Below are 21,245 nucleotides of genomic sequence, written 5' to 3'. Positions count from 1 at the left end.
AAAATCTATACTTTTTGGGGGGGGTTTGCAGTAATTTCTAGCAAGAAATGCAGATTTTAATGTGCAAAAAATGTAGAAAGAAATTCCCCCAGTAAGCAAGTGGTTAAGCATACTGTGACATTTGAATGGTCTTTTAGGAAAAAGAAGGCATCCAATGGGAGCCAAAGGATGAAGAGGAGGATGAAGATGATGGAGTTGAAGAAGAGGATGAGGAGGATGACCATATGGAGTTTTGTCGTGTCTGTAAAGATGGAGGGGAGCTCTTGTGCTGTGACACTTGCCCCTCCTCTTACCATTTGCACTGTCTTAACCCACCTCTGCCTGAAATACCAAACGGTGAATGGTTATGCCCGCGTTGCACGGTAAGGACACATAGCATCAAGAAATGCACCTACCTGATAACCTTTCTGCGTGTTCTTCTTTCATGGCCCTCTGCTCGCTTGGCCCCTGGACGTCAGTTAGGCTCTGTTTACACTAGTGCGACTTGTCATGTGACATTGGATACATAGTCGCATGACAAGTCGCAGCCCATTGTTTTAAATTAAACATGTTCAAATCAATGCGACTTTAAAAAATGTCCCTGCACTAGTTTGATGCAACTTGAGTGCCAGAGTGTGTCACAGTCGCATCAAAGTCGCATTTGAAATTGCACGACTTTGATGTCACAAAAGTGTGAATGGAGCCTTATGGTGGAAATGAGCCAATATCAGGTACCTGTTGTTTTTTTCTGAAGCTCAGATTAGAATAATTGTTGATCACTGGCACCCTGTGGTGGGTGGCTGGCTGGAACAGGGCCTGTGGGTGGCTGGCTGGCTGGTACAGGGCCTGTGGGTGGGTGGCTGGCTGGTACAGGGCCTGTGGCTGGCTGAAACATGGCCTGTGGGTGGCTGGCAACCTGTGTTGGGTGGCTCGCTGGCTGGCACCCTGTGGTGAGTGGCTGGCTGGCACCCTGTGGTGGGTGGGTGGCTGGCACAGGGACTGTGGGTGGATGGCTGGCTGGTACAGTGCCTGTGGCTGACTGGTACAGGGCCCGTGGCTGGCTGGCTGGCTCGCTGGTACAGTGCCTGTGGCTGGCTGGCACGGGGCCTGTGAGTGGCTGGCTGGCTCGCTGGTACAGGGCCTGTGGCTGGCTGGCTCGCTGGTACAGTGCCTGTTGCTGGCTGGCTGGCTGGCACGGGGCCTGTGGGTGGCTGGCTGGCTCGCTGGTACAGTGCCTGTGGCTGGCTGGCTGGCACAGGGCCTGTGGGTGGCTGGCTGGCTCGCTGGTACAGGGCCTGTGGCCAGCTGGCTCGCTGGTACAGTGCCTGTGGCTGGCTGGCTGGCACGGGGCCTGTGGGTGGCTGGCTGGCTCGCTGGTACAGGGCCTGTGGCCGGCTGGCTCGCTGGTACAGTGCCTGTGGCTGGCTGGCTGGCACGGGGCCTGTGGGTGGCTGGCTCGCTGGTACAGGGCCTGTGGCTGGCTGGTACAGGGCCTATGGATGTGGGTGTATGGCTGTGATACACTCCTGTGAGACTAGTCCTGACTCCAGATAAGGCTGTCCAAGGCGAGGGAGGCGGCCTAAGAAGGCAGAATGAGGTCACAAAAATATCAGCAATATCGGCCAGTTCCGGGGCCGATATATCGGGGAAAGTGCATATCGGCCCCCGATATTTTGGCCTTGCTGATAATCCGTCTATCCCTAGTAAGAACATCTTATTCCAAATGTCCTTAACTGCTTAAGGCCTAATGATGGCCATACATGTATAGATTTTTGGACGAGAATGTTCGTAGAAAATGCGTACGAAAATTCTTTGAGCATTCGATGAATGGACAAATATCATTAGAAAATTCTCATTTGCTTTAACATTCAATTATAAACTGAATGTAATTACTGAGTGATAACCACATACACTGCCTGAAAATTTGTGTTTTCCTTCCTGCCCCTTCCAATTTTCCCATCACTGCAGTCAAAAACGAATATCGATTTGACCCCACTAATGATTAGAAAATCAAAAGAATTTTCCTAAAACGAAAATTTCCGGAGGAAAATCTATACGTATATGGCCACGAGAAGGAAGTAGTGGCATGGCTACCATTTGGAGGTTGGCTGTCTATTATGCTTCTTTGATCCCAAGTTGCCATCTCCTTAGAACTGGTTTTGAGGGACATTGGAGCCCACCCCTCTAAATTATTTGACTACCTTTAAACCCCTGCAGTGGGAATCCTTTCAAAGAAGGTTTTCGTTGACCTCCTCACTAAAGCTTGGTACACGCGGGCCGAATATCGGCCGGTTCAACAAAAATCAGCCAAAATCCGTGTGTAGACCAGCCTGTCCCACAGAAGCCGGCTTCTGTCAAAAGGGCATGCTGGAAAACCAGCATCCATCATCACTGGCAGCCAATGGCTGCTAGCGTTGACCGGTGTGTTCAGGCGGAAGAGGCAGTCCCCCAGTCAGAACACAATAGCTCAGCGGGGAGATCAATGTACTAACATTGCATGGTTAGTACAGCGATCTCCTCCCAAGCTCTGCGTTCTTTTTTTTTTTTTGTTTTGAAAAGATAAAAAAGATAGTGTGTACCTACAGTGCATCCAAAAAGTATTCACAGCGCTTCACTTTTTCCTCATTTTGTTATGTTACAGCCTTATTCCAAAATGGATTAAATTCATTATTTTCCTTAAAATTCTACAAATAATCCCCCATAATGACAACGTGAAAGAAGTTTGTTTGAAATCTTTGCAAATTTAAAAAAAATAAAAAAATCCCATGTACAGAAGTATCACAGCCTTTACCATGACACTCAAAATTGAGCTCAGGTGCATCCTGTTTCCACTGATCATCCTTGAGATGTTTCTACAACTTGATTGGAGTCCACCTGTGGTAAATTCAGTTGATTGGACATGATTTGGAAAGGCACACACCTGTCTATATAAGTTCCCACAATTACCAGTGCATGTCAAAGCACAAACCAAGCCATGAAGTCCAAGGAATTGTCTGTAGACCTCGGAGACAGGATTGTATGGAGGCACAGATCTGGGGAAGGGTACAGAAACATTTCGTGTTTATTAAAGCATTAAAGGTCCCAATGAGCACAGTGGCCTCCATCATCTGTAAATGGAAGAAGTTTGGAATCACCAGGGCTCTTCCTAGAGCGGGCCGCCCCGCCAAACTGAGAGATCGGGGGAGAAAGACCTTAGTCAGGGAGATGACCAAGAACCCGATGGTCACTCTGACAGAGCTCCAGCATTTATCTGTGGAGAGAGGAGAACCTTCCAGAAGAACAACCATCTCTGCAGCATTCCACCAATCAGGCCTGTATGGTAGAGTGGCCAAACTGAAGCCACTCCTCAGTAAAGTGCAGATTGCACAGACCTCCCAAGTCTCTCCCATGGTGTGGGAGTCTCCTGCATTTGGGCTGTTGCTCCCTGAGACCCGCAAGTGCCGCGTGATATCCCGGCTTTCACCTGTGCCACTCAGCGTACCCCCGAGCATCAGTCTGTTTGAGGAACGGAGCCGATGCTTCCTGTATAGTTCCGGCTCCTTTCTGTCACAGGCAGAGTGATATCAAATGCACTCTGCCTGTGACAGGAGAGATACAGGAAGCATCTGCTCTGCATGCTTCCTCCTGTGCCACTCCTGTCACACTCTGGCGTTGATGTGTCTCAGAGGAGCCAGCATTTCCGGCAAGCAGTACCAGCCAGCAGTACCTGCCAACAGTACTAGTCAGCAGAACCCACCAGCATTCCATTTGATCATCCTCTAGTTGTGTTAAATTGGTGGGGGGGTTGCGGAGTGCCACCTCCCTTAAATTAGTTTGCCACCTCCCTGAAATTCATTTTTCCAGGTCTGGATTACAGCACGCCTGGAGATTGCCAAAAGGCACCTGAAGGACTCTCAGACCATAAGAAACAAAATTCTCTGCTCTAATGAAACATATCGTATGGCAAGCGTAATTTCTGGAGGAAACCAGGCACCCCTCATCACCTGGCCAATACCATCCCTACAGTGAAGCATGGTGGTGGCAGCATCATGCTGTGGGGATGTTTTTCAGCAGAAGGAACTGGGAGGCTAATCGGGATCGAGGGAAAGATGAATGCAGCAATGTACAGAGACATCCTTGATGATAACCTGCTCCAGAGTGCTCTGGACCTCAGACTGGGGCGAAGGTTTATTTTCCCACAGGACAATGACCCTAAGCCCAAAAATAGGTGTGCCAAGATTGTAGCATCATACTCAAAACGACTTGAGGCTGTAATTGGTGCCAAAGGTGCTTCAACAAAGTATTGAGCAAAGGCTGTGATACTTATCTACATGGGATTTTTTTTTTTTTTCGTTTTTTATTTTTAATAAAATTTGCAAAGATTTTAAACAAACTTCTTTGTCACGATTACTGGGTCAGGCTCAGAGTCCAGTCGCAGGAAGCAGCACAACCATGGTCAACAAGCAGGGTCTGGTACACAAGAGATCAGCCGGATAGAGGGAACAAGCAGAAGAGTAGTCGTAGTCTTAGCCAAAGATCGGTACACAAGCACTGAAGAGCAAAATGGCAGCAGGCAGAGGCGCAGTCCTGGAACGTAGCTGGAGGTCGGTACACAAGTAGAAGATTCGGGAGGATGAAGCACACTAAGCTAGATCTTGGCAAAAGCAGGCAGAGGCGTAGTCCTGGAACGTAGCTGGAGGTCGGTACACAAGTAGAAGATTTGGGAGGATGAAGCACACTAAGCTAGATCTTGGCAAAAGCAGGCAGAGGCGTAGTCCTGGAACATAGCTGGAGGTCGGTACACAAGTAGAAGATTCGGGAGGATGAAGCACACTAAGCTAGATCTTGGCAAAAGCAGGCAGAGGCGTAGTCCTGGAACGTAGCTGGAGGTCGGTACACAAGTAGAAGATTCGGGAGGATGAAGCACACTAAGCTAGATCTTGGCAAAAGCAGGCAGAGGCGTAGTCCTGGAACGTAGCTGGAGGTCGGTACACAAGTAGAAGATTCGGGAGGATGAAGCACACTAAGCTAGATCTTGGCAAAAGCACAATAATCTGGCATCAGGAAGTTTCCAGATCAGGCTTAAATAGGAAGTTCAAAGGAGTGGCCAAAGGTTCAGAGTTCACAGGAGGCTGGGCAAGGAACTAGACAGGAAACTGGACAAGGTCTAGGTCACCACATAGATCTAGAATGCATAGATATCAGCTGCTGGATAGCTCAGCAAGAAGAAGCACTGCCAGAAGCAACTGAGGACCTGGGTTAGAATCTGGGCCCTGACATTCTTTCACGTTGTCATTATGGGGTGTATAATTGTGAAGAAAATAATGGATTTATTCAATTTTGAAATAAGGCTGTAACATAACAAAATGTGGAAAAAGTGAAGCACTGTGTATACTTTCCGGATGCACTGTAGCATAAGATATTATCAATTTTCATTGCGATAAATCCTTACATAGTGGGTCAAAGAAGTTAGGATTTGTTGAGGCAGACTGTATTCTTTGGCTGGGCCCTCCTCCTGCAGCCATTTTTATGCGCCTCCTCATCGGGTTCTCGTGGTCGTGGTGGTCTTTGCACCCCCACTCACTCTTCCACATGTTTACATTTGTACTTTATATGCACCATCAAAGCTCCTGAAGAAGCCCACAGTCACGAAACATGTTGAGCCAAGCATGTTTGAGTTTTGGAATCCCCATACACTTCATATGTTTAATTACCATCTAAAATATATGGTTAAGCTGTTTTGATCTCAGGGATAACCCTACCCATTGGGTGCAATATTTACAAAATCATTGTGTAATATTTTCCAATCATTTATGTAATGTTTATTTAACCACTTACCGCCCGCCCGCCGTCATATGACGGCGGGACGGTGCGGCTATTATCCTGGGCGGACGTCATATGACGTCCGCCCATTCAAGCACGGCAGGCGCGCGATCGCGGGCGCGCCGCCGTGCACTGCCGGTGTCGGTGTGTCCCCGGGACACAGGCGGTCACCGGCAGGGGGGAAACAGCCAATAGGCATGGCTGTTTCCCACGTGATCGGCTGTGTTCCAATGACACAGCCGATCACAATGGAGGCGGCCGGGAGATGACCGCGCATGCGCGATCGGGAGCGCGCAGCGCGGTCATGTCGGTGGCACTGTGTTCCGTAGGAACACAGCTGTCACCGGCGGTAGTAAACAGTCACTGACAGTGACTGTTTACTATGTGATCGGCTGTGAATCCATTCACAGCCGATCACAAAATGTAAACACAGAGCAGTAACTGACTGTTACTAGCTCTTCTCCCCTCATACAGTTTCCAGTATGAGGGGAGAAGAGCTAGAAATAGTGAGTTACTGCTCTGTACACATGTACAAAGTAAAATCACACTAAAATCACAGTAATAAAGGTCCCCCCACACAGTCCTCAGCCCCCCCCAATGTCACCTGTCACCCAACAGTCACCTCATCAGTGCCCAGAAATTGACACCCATAACGTTCACATGTGAGCGCAGCGATCGCGGGCAAAATCACCGCGATTCTGCCCGCGATCCGGAAATCATTGCAAATTGCGGGACGCCTGTGCGTTGCCCGTGATTTGCAATAGCACCCCAAACGCTGTGCGATGTTGCCGCCATTTCCGCCTGCCGAATCGCAGTAACATCGCGCAAACATCGCATGACGCCCAAAAAAGTACAAGAGTTTCTTTGGGGCGTCATGCGTTGTTTGCGTGATGTTACCGCGATTCGGCAGGCGGAAATCGCAGCAACATCGCACAGCGGGCAACGCACAGGCGTCCCGCCATTTGCAATGATTTCTGGATCGCGGGCAGAATCGCAGTGATTCTGCCCGTGATCGCTACGCTCACATGTGAATGTAGCCTAAAGTTCACCGGTCACCAGAGACTGCCATCAGTACCGCCGTGCACCATCGCCCGTCACCTGTCACCCATCAGTGACCATCGCCCCGTCACCTGTCACCCCATCAATCACCGTCACCTGTCACCCCATCAGTCATCGTCATCTGTCACCCCATCAGTCATCGTAACCTGTCACCCCATCAGTCATCGTCACCTGTCACCCCATCAGTCACCGTCATCTGTCACCCTATCAATCATCGTCACTTGACACCCCATCAGTGATCGTCACTTGTCACCCCATCAATCATCGTCACATGTCACCCGGTCAGTGATTGTCATCTGTCACCTCATCAATCATCGTCACCTGTCACCTCATCAATCATCATCACCTGTCACCCCATCAGTCATCATCACCTGTCACCCCATCCGTCATCGTCACCTGTCACCCCATCAGTCATCGTCACCTGTCACCCCATCAGTCATCGTCACCTGTTTGCCATATACATGCAATCACTTACTGACCGCCTAACGACTATATGCGTCGGCCATTAAAAGCTAAATACTGGGGTTATGGCAGAAGATAGCCCCCATAACCCCGGTATTTTTTGAAACGGCGGGCGGTCGGCTTTCAGATAAGGGTGGTCCCAGTGGCGGATTCGCCGCGGAATTACCCTTACGGTGCAGGGGAAGAGGTGCCCCCCCCCCTCCTGCCGCGTCCCAGACGTTTTCCCAGCTTACCGGACCCGCCGGCAGCGGGGAAAACTATCCGGTCCCGGATCCTCAGAGACAGGAAGTCGAGTGAGGGCAAGATGGCCCTCACTCAACTCTATGGTCTTGGAGGACCGGAGCTACGTCAAAAGACGTTGCCTAGCAACCGGTTTAAAGGGCCGCTTTTTTTTTTTTGCTTTTTTTTTTTTCCTCTTTCAACAATTTTTTTTTTTTTTTTCTTTTTTAGTGTAGTTGTGAGGTGTGAGGTCTTTTTGACCCCAGATCTCACAATAAAGAGGACCTGTCATGCCTATTTCTATTACAAGGGATGTTTACATTCCTTGTAATAGGAATAAAAATTATCAAAACATTTTTTTTTTTTAAACTGTGTAAAAATAAAAAAATAATAAATAAAATAAATAGGAAAAAAAAAAAAAAAAAAAAATTAAAGCGCCCTGTCCCCGTTAGCTCGCGCGCAGAAGCAAACGCATACGCAAGTCCCGCCCACATATGTAAACGGTGTTCAAACCATACATGTGAGGTATCGCCGCGATCGTTAGAGCGAGAGCAATAATTTAAGCCCTAGACCTCTTCTGTAACTCTAAGCTAGTAACCTGCAGAAATTTTTAAAATGTTGCCTATGGGGATTTTTAAGTACCAATGTTTGGCGCCATTCTGTGAGCATGCGCAATTTTGAAGCATGACATGTTGGGTATCTAATTACTCGGCGTAACATTATCGTTCACATTATGGAAAAAAAATTTGCTAAATTTACTGTTTTCTTATTTTTTAGATCAAAAAAGTGATTTTTTTTCAAAAAAATCGCATTTGGAAGACTGCTGCGCAAATATGGTGTGATAAAAAATATTGCAACGATCTCCATTTTATTCTCTAGGGTCTCTGCTAAAAAAAAATATATAATGTTTGGGGGTTCCAAGTAGTTTTCTAGCAAAAAAATGATTTTAGCTTGTAAACACCAAGTGTCAAAAATAGGCCCAGTCTTAAAGTGGATAAATGGACAACTTTGTGTAAAGCGCTACTTGGATGTTAGGCCTATGTATGTGGCCAGGCTGTGAAAAAGTGTTACATATGTGGTATCGCCATACTCAGGAGGAATAGCAGAATGTATTTTGGGGTGCAATTTTTGCTATGTACATGCTATGTGTTAGAAATATTGCATAAATGGACAGCTTTGTATAAAAAAAAATGTGTTTTCATTTTCTTTCCACATTTTCCAAAAACTTGTGGAAAAAAATGACATATTCAAAAGACTCATTATGCCTCAAAAATTATACGTTGGGGTGTTTGCTTTCCAAAATGGGGTCATTTTATAGGGGTTTCCATTGTCCTGGTGCTCCAGGGCCTTCAAAAGTACGATAGGTTGTCAGGAAATTATATGTGAAATTTGTGCTCCTAGAATGCCGGACGGTGCTGGTTGGATGTTAGGCCTCTGTATGTGGCCAGGCTGTGAAAAAGTCTCACACATGTGGTATCGCCATACTCAGAAGGAGTAGTAGAATGTGTTTTGGGGTGTAGTTGCAAGTATACATGTGCTGTGTGAGAGAAATAACCTGTTAATACGGCAATTTGTAAAAAAAAATAAAATAAAAAAAAAATCTTCATTTTGCAAAGCATTGTGGGAAAAAATTACAACTTCAAAAAACTCACCATGCCCCTTATTAAATACCTTGGAATGTCTACTTTCCAAAAAGGGGTCATTTGGGGGGTATTTGTACTTTCCTGACTTTTTAGTGTCTCAAGAAATGAGATAGGCCTTCAGTACATCAGGTGTGATCAAGTGTGATCAATTTTCAATGATTCGCACCATAGCTTGTGGACTCTATAACTTTCACAAAGACCAAATAATATACACTTACTTGGGTTATTTTTACCAAAGATAAGTAGCAGTATAAATTTTGGCCAAAATTTGTGAAGAAAAATTACTAATTTGCAAAATTTATGACAGAAACAAAGAAAAATGCGTTTTTTCACAATATTTTCAGTCTTTTTTTATTTATAGCACAAAAAATAAAAAACCCAGTAGTGATTAAATACCATCAAAAGAAAGCTCTATTTGTGTGAAAAAAAGGACACAATTTTTGAATGGGTACAGTGTTGCATGACTGAGTAATTCTCAGTCAAAGTGTGAGAGCGCTGAAAGCTGAAAATCGGTCTGGGCAGGAAGGGGGTGAAAGTGCACTGTAGGTAAGTGGTTAAACAATGTTAAATAAAATTAATATTCTTTTATGAAAAATTGTATTTTGGTGCCTTGAAAGTCCATAAGTTTTCAACATTCCATAGTTTGTATTCAGCTAAAGAAATTATCTGGGTTTTTTAGCTCGTTTTGTCAATTAAAGAGGAGAAACAGTTTCACTTACCTGATCCTAGGCTCCCCCGGGAGATGGCGCTCTCCCACGCTCTGGCGGCTGAGTGTCCCTCAACGTCATCATGTCCAGTGCAGGGCTAAGAACCCTGTTTTAGTCTTGATAACATCAGGACCCTAGACCGCCGAAGTGTGGGAGAGAAAAAGCTGGGGGGACCGGTCTAGCTATAGGGAGGAGCAGAGGATTGAGATTTTTTTGTTCCTCTAGGCAAAAATTAGCTGTTAACTCTTGCAGTGCCCCACTGCAAGAGATAGTATTTAATTGCTCAAAGTTAGGCTTTAAATGACCCAAGCGAATCGGTGTGGTAGCACACGGTAAGTGTTATTTACATATTACTATAGCCACTGCCTTGTCAATCCCATTTCCCTTGTTGACATCTATAGCACACCACCCAACTATACCTACATTGGTCAGCCAGAAATCACAAGCATACTCTTGACTTTTTCTGGTAATTAGGTGCACTTTTTTTATAAAATATCTTTTTGTTTTTTTTAATAGTGTCCGCCATTAAAGGGCAAAGTTCAACGGATCCTGCACTGGAGGTGGAGAGAACCGCCTTCATTTGCACCAGCCCTTCCTATTACGATTGATCCACTCATGCCTCCACCTAAGCCTTTGGAAGGGATTCCAGAAAGAGAGTTCTTTGTCAAGTGGGCAGGGCTTTCCTACTGGCACTGCTCATGGGTGAAAGAATTACAGGTGAGAATTTTTTGTTTCCTTTATTTGACTGTAAAGTGGACCTGCAGTAAAATATGTCCCCCATCCCCATTTAACTCCAGAAATTCAGCCACTTTGGAAAATGTTCTTGTTTACTAGAAGTTAAGTCTAACGAGGTGCATGCCACCTCATGAACTTATCTTTATAATTTACTATTTAAATTTTTAGGGAGCACTGGGAGCATAGCTATCGCTATACCTTTGGCGTTCCAATTCTGGACCTTCTGGTCTCAGCTCCAGCAGCTTCATGTAACTCTGCTGAGACCAGAAGGTCCAGCATTGAAACGCCAAAGGTATAGCGATAGCTATACTCCCGATGCTCCCTAAAAAATTAAATAGTAAATTAGAGAGATAAGTACCTGTCCCTGCCTTCCTCCCAATTAAAGAACACTTTCTGTAATATGAACTAATTTAGAAAATACAAAGGCTCCTGTGAATGGGTAGCAGAGAGGAGGGGCAGTCAGAGATGCTGTATATGAGAAGGCAGTTTCCTGAAGAAAGGGCTCCTGTGAATGGGCAGCTGAGGGGAGGGTCAGTCAGTGATGCTGTGTATGAGAAGGCAGCATCCTAAAGAAAATTCTTCTGTAAATGGACAGCAGAGGGGAGGGGCAGTCCAGATGCAGGGTATGAGAAGTAATTGTCCTGAAGAAAAGGCTCCTGTAAATGAGCAGCAGAGGGGCAATCACAGATGCTGTGTATGAGAAGGCAGCGTCCAAAAGAAAAGGCTCATGTGAATGAGCAGCTGAGGGGAGGGGCAGTCAGCAATGCTGTGTATAAGAAGGCAGCATCGTAAAGAAAAGGCTCCTGTGAATGGGCAGCAAAGGGGAGGGGAAGTCACAGATGCAGGGTATGAGAAGTTAGTGTCCTGAAGAAAAGGCTCCTGTAAATAAGCAGCAGAGGGGATTGGCAATCACATATTCTGTGTATGAGAAGGCAGCATCCAGAAGAAAAGGCTCCTGTGAATGGGCAGGGGAGGGGCAGTCATAGATGCTGTGTATGAGGCGACAGCGCCCTGAAGAAAAGACTCCTGTGAATGGGCAGTGGAGGGGAGGGGCAGTCAGGGATGCTGTGTATGAGGAGGCAGCGTCCTGAAGAAAAGGCTCCTATAAATGGGCAGCAGAGGGGAGAGGCAGTCATGACAAGTTAGTGTCCTGAAGAAAAGGCTCCTGTGAATGGGCAGCAGAGGGAAGGGGCAAACAGAGATGCTGTGTATGAGAAGTCAGCGTCCCTTCTGTCAGAGTTCTGGGAGTGTAGCGATAGCTATACTTCTAGAGCTGTGTAAAATTGTCAGATAAAAGTTAAAGGGATAAGTTCATAAGGTGGCACCTCATTGGACCTGACTTATAGTATCTTAGCACATTTCTGGCCGAATCCATGGAGTTCAACCTTAACATAGAATTATGTTACAGCTCACAACATAACTATGTCAGAATCCAATCAGTGTAGTAAGAACCGGTGACATCACTGAGAAAGTAGCCTGTAAGATCAGAGCATACATTGGACATCACTGATAATATGTATATTTGGTTGTAGTGTATCCTGTTGTGTCGCCTTATATCTTATATTAAAGGTAGGACAGTTGTTTTTGTCTCTTTCTTCCAGCTTGTCTTTCACCTTGAGAAATGGGTCCTTTACGGCCCTGAAACATCAGTGGAACATGTCTGCACTACATTCATGACCTCAATAAAGTATTGATCTGTGGAGTGCTGGCAATTTCCTGCCTAAGCAATACAAATCTTACAACGGTCTTAACATTCTTTATTCTATAACTAAAAATTTAAAAAATGACTTTACTTACACTGTAAGTGATGGATCCACTTTAGGGGGGCTTTGGGTGGACATAGACACATGGGGTACACATTTATACAATATATTTATGTTTTTCCCTCAGTGTTTGTTTTGCCACATCGCTTCCAAAACAATTGAAGTTGGAAGTTTGCCACCTTTAGGCTCCTTTCACACAGCCGCTCCGTGTGAAAGGTCCGCTGCGGGACTTTTTTTTTTTTTTTACCACGGAGCGGATGACATTTCTGTCATCCGCTCCTTGTGCCCGCATATCATCCCATCCGTTTGCGGATGATATGCGGACGTAATGTAAGTATATGGCACTGCGGATGTCAGCGGATGACACCGCTGACATCCGATTTTCCTTCCTTTCCGTGTTTTACACGGAAGAAAAAATGGGTTCTGTTCCATTTGTAAAAACGGAACAGAACTGAATGGAGGAAAATCGGGTGTCAGCGGGTGGTATTCCGCTGACACCCGCAGTGCCATTCACTTACATTATGTCCGCAAATCATCCGCAAACGGATTGGATGATTTGCGGACACACGGAGCGGCCGTGTGAAAGGAGCCTAAGGCTCCGTTCACATGTCAGCGTATGGATCGCGGGCAGAACCGCCGCGGTCCAGAAGTAGTTAAAAAAGTGTTTTTTTGTTTTTTTTTTACTATTTTGGGCCAGTTTTCCTTTGATAATAAAAAAAAAAAGATTAGGAGATATCCATAACCATTGACCACCAACGAAAGCCCAATTTGTCCTGAAAAAAAGCAAGGTATAATCCACCTGGGTGCACAAAGTAGTTGTGATGGTATGTGCGGTTTTACTAACACATGTCAAAGTTGCAAAATTGAGCTTAGGCTCAGTTCACTTATGCCCCTTGCTTTTGAACGTTTCTACAGTGCTTTTGCGTTTTTGCACACATGTTTTAAGTTTTTGTATTTTTTATGCCTTTTTTTTTGGCCAATTTGTTGTTGGGCAGATTACAAAAACTTTCCAATTTCTATTAAACTGAGACTCTACCTTGGCAGCTGTTTTAGGGGAGGCAGCAGCTCTCTATGTATTTTTATTTAAATAGAACTATTGTAGTAATTGCACAGAACCACCTTATTATTTCCTAGATTAAAAAATGCAAATCGCAGCAAAATCTCTCTTAACCACTTTACCACCGGAGGATTTTGCTGTCTTACGTCTGGGCCACTTTTTGCGATTTGGCACTGTGCGACTTTAACTGACAATTGCGCGGTCATGCGACGCCGTACCCAAAGAAAATTTACGTCCTTTTTTTCCCACAAACAGAGCTTTCTTTTGGTGGTATTTGGTCACCAATGCGATTTTTATTTTTTGCGCTATAAACAAAAAAATAGCGTAAATCTTGAAAATATAACAATATTTTTCAAATTTTTTTTATATGAAATTCCCCCCCAAAAAAATGTAAAAATCAAAATTTTTTTAAAATTTTTGGCCAATTTGCTTTCTGCTACCTATGTTTGGTAAAAAAAATTATAATAAGCGTATTTTGATTGGTTTGCGCAAAAGTTATTGCGTTTACTAACTAAGGGAAAGATTTTTGTCATTTTTGGAGTAATGGCGGCGATCTGCGATTTTTTTTCATGCAGCGGACATTGCAGCGGACAGATCGGACCCTTGACTGACATTTTTGACACTTTTGGGGGTACCAGTGACATTACTACAGTAATCAGTGCTATAAATATGCACTTTTACTGTAAAAATGACACTGGCAGGGAAGGGGTTAATTTTATCGGAGAGGGAGGGGTTAATGTATGCCTGGTGCTTACTAACGTGTGTGGGGGGAGGTGACTGAGTGACACAGGGACAGATCGGATGTTCAGCTATGCTGAACCCTGCAATCTGTCCCTGCCTGTCACTTAGGAGATCCGCCCGCTTTGTTTACACAAGCGGGCGGATCTCCAGACTCGATTCCCCGACGATCGGCCCGACTCCTGCTGTGACTGAAAACGGCGGGAGCAAGCCTCCGGCGGCGCGCGAGCGCCTCCCACAAGTAGGTCTACGTCGCTGGACGGAATCGAGCCACTTTGCCGCAGTACAGTCCCAGTGACTGGTCGGCAAGTGGTTAAAAGTCTGCTGAACCAAAATAAGCAATAAAAGCACCATTTTGCTTTAACAACTTCTGGACCAAAAAGTTTTACCCACTTAATGATCAGGCCATTTTTTGCGATATGGCACTGCAATACATTAACTGACAATTGTGCGGTCGTGCAAAACTGTACCGTAATAAAATTGATGTTTTTTTTTTTTTTTTTTTTTTTCCCCCACAAACAGAGCTTTCTTTTGGTGGTATTTGATCATCTGTGCGATTTTTATTTTTTGCGCTATAAACAAAAAAAGAGCTGGAAAAAAAAAAACAATATTTTTTACATTCTGCCATATAACATTCCCAAAAAAAAAATTTAACAATCACATTTTTTTATAATTTTAGGCCAATTTGTATTCTCCTACATATTTTTGGTAAATAAAATCCAAATAAGTGTATATTGATTGGTTTGCGCAAAAGTTATCGCGTCTACTAACTAGAGGAAAGATTAATGTCATTTTAATTTTTTTTTATTTTTTTTTTTACTAGTAATGGCAGCAATCAGCATTTTTTAGTGGGACTGTGACAGATCAAACCCCTAACTGACATTTTTGACACTTTTGGGGGGACCAGTGACATTACTACAGTAATCAGTGCTATATATATGCACTGTCACTGTACTAATGACACTGGCAGGGAAGGGATTAACCCAGAGGGGATGAAAGGGTTAAATGTGAGCCTAGGGGAGTGTTTTCTAACTGTATGAGGAAGGGATTTCTGGAATCAACACAGAGACCTGTGTTCCTAAATAGGGGAATCACAGGATCCCTGTGTTCATAACTGACAGACCATTGGTCTGCCGTGCAGACCGCACGGCAGACCAATGATCTATATAACCGCAGACCGCCGTTCTGTCTCCACAGGGAGCGATTGCGGGTGCCCAGTGGCAATCGAAGCTGCCGGACCCACGAATTGGCTTCCCCTTTGGCAAATGGGTGCGTGTTCCCCCACTAGCAGTCCCGGGAAGCGATGTACAGCTACTTAATTTCACAGGACAGAGCTGCTGGCGGTTGGCAAGTGGTTAAAGAAGTCCCTGACCCTTTCCAAAAACGCAGCTGGTGAAAAAAGCATAGATGGGAACGAGTCCCATAGGAAACCACGAACTATAGTGTGTTTCTGCAAAAAAATAGGCGTGAACCAGGCCTTAGGCATAAAGTCTCGTTTTTTTTTTTCCTATAAGAATAACAAACATATACTTCCCTCCTCTGTGCAGCAGTTTTGCGCAGAGCAGCCCAGATCCTCCTCTTCTCGGGTCCCTCTCGAGTCCTCCTGGCCCCTCCCTCCTGTCGAGTGTTCCATATCAAGCAGCTTGCCATGGGGGCACCTGAGCTGAGCTGCAATAATTAATAAATATGTAACCTGTGCTATTGTACTCTAATATCCCTGTGTAGCCGTATAATCCTTTACACAGTTTTAATATTTGGTAGTTACTGGGTGTGTTTGGCGTTTTCAGCTGGAGCTCTACCACACAGTCATGTTCCGAAATTACCAAAGAAAGAACGATATGGATGACCCGCCGCCATTCGACTACGGGTCAGGGGATGAGGACAGCAAGAGTGAGAAAAGAAAAAATAAAGACCCCCAGTATGCAAAAATGGAAGAGAAGTATTATCGCTATGGAATAAAGCCAGAATGGATGATGATACATCGGTTAATGAACCACAGGTAGGAGATAGGGGACCACGGTAGATTGGCCATATAGTGCTGAATCTCCATTGCTATGTCTATTGCTTATTATTCGCTTAGGACAGTATGATTTTGGTGATGGTGTACTACAGTGGTCTCCAAATTTTCTAAAGAAAGGGCCAGTTTACTGTCCTTCAGACTTTAGGGGGGTCGGACTGGGCCCAGTGGGAGTAAACAATGCCGATCAGTGGGAGGAATAGTGCCCCATTTTTGTTGTCAGTGGAAGGAATTATGCCCCATCATTGGTGTCAGTGGAAGGAATAGTGCCCCATTTTTGTTGTCAGTGGAAGGAATTATGCCCCATCATTGGTGTCAGTGGAAGGAATAGTGCCCCATTTTTGTTGTCAGTGGAAGGAATTATGCCCCATCATTGGTATCAGTGGGAGGAATAGTGCCCCATCATTGGTGTCAGTGGGAGGAATAGTGCCCCATCATTGGTGTCAGTGGGAGGAATATTGCCTCATCATTGGTATCAGTGGGAGGAATAGTGCCCCATCATTGGTGTCAGTAGGAAGAATAGTGCCCCATCATTGGTGTCAGTGGGAGGAATAGTGTCCCATCATTGATGTCAGTGGGAGGAATAGTGTCCCATCATTGGTATCAGTGGGAGGAATAGTGCCCCATCATTGGTGTCAGTGGGAGGAATATTGCCCCATCATTGGTGTGAGTGGAAGGAATAGTGTCCCATCATTGGTATCAGTGGGAGGAATAGTGCCCCATCATTGGTGTCAGTGGGAGGAATAGTGCCCCATCATTGGTGTGAGTGGGAGATATGTGCCCCATCATTGGTATCAGTGGGAGGAATAGTGCCCCATCATTGGTGTCAGTGGGAGGAATAGTGCCCCATCATTGGTGTGAGTGGGAGGAATAGTACCCCATCATTGGTATCAGTGGGAGGAATAGTGCCCCATCATTGGTGTCAGTGGAAGGAATAGTGCCCCTCTGTTGGTGTCAGTGGGAGGAATAATGACCCATCATTGGTGTCAGTGGGAGGAATAGTGCCCCATCATTGGTGTCAATGGAAGGAATAGTGCCCCTCTGTTGGTGTCAGTGGGGGGAATAATGACCCATCATTGGTGTCAGTGGGAGGAATAGTGTCCCATCATTGGTGTCAGTGGGAGGAATAGTGCCCCATCATTGGTGTGAGTGGGAGGAATAGTGCCCCATCATTGGTATCAGTGGGAGGAATAGTGCCCCATCATTGGTGTCAGTGGAAGGAATAGTGCCCCTCTGTTGGTGTCAGTGGGAGGAATAATGACCCATCATTGGTGTCAGTGGGAGGAATAGTGCCCCATCATTGGTGTCAATGGAAGGAATAGTGCCCCTCTGTTGGTGTCAGTGGGGGGAATAATGACCCATCATTGGTGTCAGTGGGAGGAATAGTGCCCCATCATTGGTGTCAATGGAAGGAATAGTGCCCCTCTGTTGGTGTCAGTGGGGGGAATAATGACCCATCATTGGTGTCAGTGGGAGGAATAGTGCCCCATCATTGGTGTCAATGGAAGGAATAGTGCCCCTCTGTTGGTGTCAGTGGGGAGAATAATGACCCATCATTGGTGTCAGTGGGAGAAATAGTGCCCCATCATCGGTATCAGTGAAACGAATAATGCTCCTCTGTTGGTGTCAGTGGCAGATATAATGCCTCAAGGGCCGGATAAAGGCAAGCAAAGTGCCGCAGTTTGGAGACCACTGGTGTACTATCTTAACAAACAAAATGCAATATGTGCATGTCATATCCAAAACCCCTGCTGTGGAGGGCAGGGGAGACATCATGGATCTAGTAGACCCCTGATGTCTCCATAAAGAGGACCTGTCACTGCCCAAAGCTATCACAAGGGGGCTTGGTAGCCCCCTATGTGATAGCAGTAAAGTTGAATTGGAAAAAATAAAAAAGTGGGAAAAAATACATTTTATTAAAACAAAAGAAAAATAATTTAAAATCACCCCATCAACCCATCAAGATGCGGCATGCATATGTAAACAGTGATTGCATCACACATGGGATTTATCACCCTGAACGTTGGCGTGGGAGCAAAAGTTCTAAGACCATATTTTATGGGTAAACTGTAAACCATGGGTGCTCAACCTGTGGCCCTCTAGCTGTTGCAGACCTAAAAGTCCCATCATGCCTCTTGCTTTGGGAATCATGCTTGTAACTGTCAGCCTTGCAATGCTTCATGGAGCTTGTAGTTCTGCAACAGCTGGAGGGCCACAGGTTGAGCACACATGGTCTAAACTAGTGGTCCTCAACTCCGGTCCTCAGGGCCCACTAACAGGCCAGATTTTAAGTATTACCTTGGGGAGAAGCAGACTAGAGTACTGCAATCACTGAGCAGAAAATTATATCACCTGGGATTTATTTCAGTTATCTTGCAAACCTGGCCTGTTAGTGGGCGCTGAGGACTTCTGCTCTAAACTGTAAACCTGTAGAGGCACTTGAAGGATAAGTTCACCTTTATTAAAAAAAATATATTAAATGTACATTTTTGCGCTTTTCTTTTTTTTTTTTTTTTTTTTTTTTATTAGCCTCGAAAGCATTGCACCTGCGATCAGCAGATCATGGGTGCGATCTCAGGCTCCTGGAGACTGTCAGTGTAGCTGTCTGCCTGTATGTACCTGGTCCTGTCCTGTCCTGTATGGGCAGGCAGTTACTGAATGACAAGAAGGATCATCATCAGCATCCTGGTATTTTATTGAGAACTGCAAGAACTGAGCCGCAATGGCTGACGGTAGTTGTAGTTCTACCATTCACATATCTCTGTGAATGAATGACGCGGCTGTGTGGGCAGAGCCCCACATGGCTGCATTCTTTTCAAATTGTTACAGCAAATGTGGGGAGAAGATCCCCGGCCTGCTGTCATAATTTAGAAGGGGGGTGGAGGAGAGGCTACAGAAGCGGGAACATGTTACCTATTCCCCCCAAAAAATTAGTGGAACATGCAGTGGCGGCTGGTGCTCAACATTTTTGGGGGGGGCGCAAAAAGAAAAATGTAATAGGTATTGCTTCGCGTCAAAAAACGCAATAAAAAATTACGTGACTTTGAAGTCATGGTACAGGCATGGCACAGGTGATGGTATAGGCATGGCATAGGTGATGGTACAGGCATGGCACAGGTGATGGTACAGGCATGGCACAGATATGGTATAGGCATGGCACAGATATGGTATAGGCATGTCACAGGTCATGGTACAGGAGATGGTACATGCCCCCTTTCAATGCAGAGACCAGCGTACATGCCCCCTTTCAATGCAGTGACCAGCGTACATGCCCCCTTTCAATGCAGAGACCAGCGTACATGCCCCCTTTCAATGCAGAGACCAGCGTGCGTGCCCCCTTTAATGCAGAGATCAGCGTGCGTGTCCCCTTCAATGCAATGAATATTGTGCTGTGCCCCCTTCAATGCAATGAACACTGTGCTATGCCCCCTTCAATGCAATAAACACTGTGCTGTGCCCCCTTCAATGCAATAAACACTGTGCTGTGCCCCCTTCAATGCAGTGAACAATGTGCTGTGCCCCCTTCAATGCAATTAACAATGTGCTGTGACCCCTTCAATGCAATGAACACTGTGCTGTGCCCCCACAATGCAGAGTTCAGCCTGCATGCCCCCTTCAATACAACTGTGCTGTGCCCCCTTCAATGCAACGAACACTGTTCCGTGCCCCCATCAATGCAGAGTTCAGCGCGCGAGCCCCTTTCAATGCAGAGCGCCACAGCATTGTCCCCAATCACTGCAGAGTGCCACAGCATTGTCCACAATCACTGCAGAGTGCCCACAGCATTGTACCCCAATGATTGCAGTGTGCCACAGCATTGTACCCCAATGATTGCAGTGTGCCACAGCATTGTACCCCAATGATTGCAGTGTGCCACAGCATTGTACCCCAATGATTGCAGAGTGCCCACAGCATTGTACCCCAATGATTGCAGAGTGCCCACAGCATTGTACCCCAATGATTGCAGAGTGCCACAGCATTGTACCCCAATGATTGCAGAGTGCCCACAGCATTGTACCCCAATTATTGCAGAGTGCCACAGCATTGTACCCCAATGATTGCAGAGTGCCACAGCATTGTCCCCCAATGATTGCAGAGTGCCACAGCATTGTACCCCAATGATTGCAGTGTGCCACAGCATTGTACCCCAATGATTGCAGAGTGCCACAGCATTGTCCCCCAATGATTGCAGAGTGCCACAGCATTGTACCCCAATGATTGCAGAGTGCCCACAGCATTGTACCCCAATTATTGCAGAGTGCCACAGCATTGTACCCCAATGATTGCAGAGTGCCACAGCATTGTCCCCCAATGATTGCAGAGTGCCCACAGCATTGTACCCCAATGATTGCAGAGTGCCACAGCATTGTCCCCCAATGATTGCAGAGTGCCACAGCATTGTACCCCAATGATTGCAGAGTGCTCACAGCATTGTACCCCAATGATTGCAGAGTGCCACAGCATTGTACCCCAATGATTGCAGAGTGCCCACAGCATTGTACCCCAATGATTGCAGAGTGCCACAGCATTGTACCCCAATGATTGCAGAGTGCCCACAGCATTGTACCCCAATGATTGCAGAGACCAGCGTGCGTGCTCCCTTCAACCCAATGTACTTACCTGGCGGCGGCTCGGCTATCGGCGGCGGCTTCTCCCCTCCTCGATCCTTCGTCCTCTTCTGCGGTGGCGGCGGGAAGATGAGCGGCTTCTCCCTCGTCCTCTTCTGCAGCGGGAACCGGTGGGAAGTGAGCGTCGGTGACGGTGAGTGACTGACGCACGCACCGGCACCGCCCCCATTGCGACGTCAGCGATCGGATGTCCTGGATGATGATTGGTCCAGGCTGGAGACTGGACCAATCACAGCCAGGATATCACGAAGGTTGGGGTGGCCAAGCGCTCTTTCCTGTGCCCAGGTTACGCCCCCAGAAGGCAGCCAATCGGCGCCTTTCTGGGTCGTAAACCCCACCCCCCCTTTAGCCACCACATAGGACGGCGAACCGATTTTTTTTTTCTATAACTTTATTGTTCTTTTTTTTTTTTTTTCCTTTTTTTTAAGGGGGGCGG

The 21,245-nt window shown here is 46.1% G+C and overlaps 1 protein-coding gene across 9 annotated transcripts in view; it reads left to right on the top strand.

Annotated features, from left to right (window-relative positions):
* CHD5 (chromodomain helicase DNA binding protein 5) overlaps positions 1–21,245 on the top strand; it is a 409,378-nt gene that overhangs the window by 205,045 nt on the left and 183,088 nt on the right. For all 9 annotated transcript variants that reach the window (XM_082273263.1, XM_082273262.1, XM_082273261.1 and 6 more), the window contains exons 9-11: positions 138–362; positions 10,388–10,588; positions 15,952–16,163. In XM_082273263.1, the coding sequence (XP_082129389.1) occupies positions 138–362; positions 10,388–10,588; positions 15,952–16,163 (638 nt within the window). The remainder of the gene's footprint in view (positions 1–137; positions 363–10,387; positions 10,589–15,951; positions 16,164–21,245) is intronic.

The sequence above is a fragment of the Pelophylax lessonae genome, assembly GCF_965119305.1.
Source record: "Pelophylax lessonae genome assembly, chromosome: 12".
NCBI lineage: Eukaryota > Metazoa > Chordata > Amphibia > Anura > Ranidae > Pelophylax > Pelophylax lessonae.
This window is presented reverse-complemented; position numbering and strand designations above follow the sequence as displayed.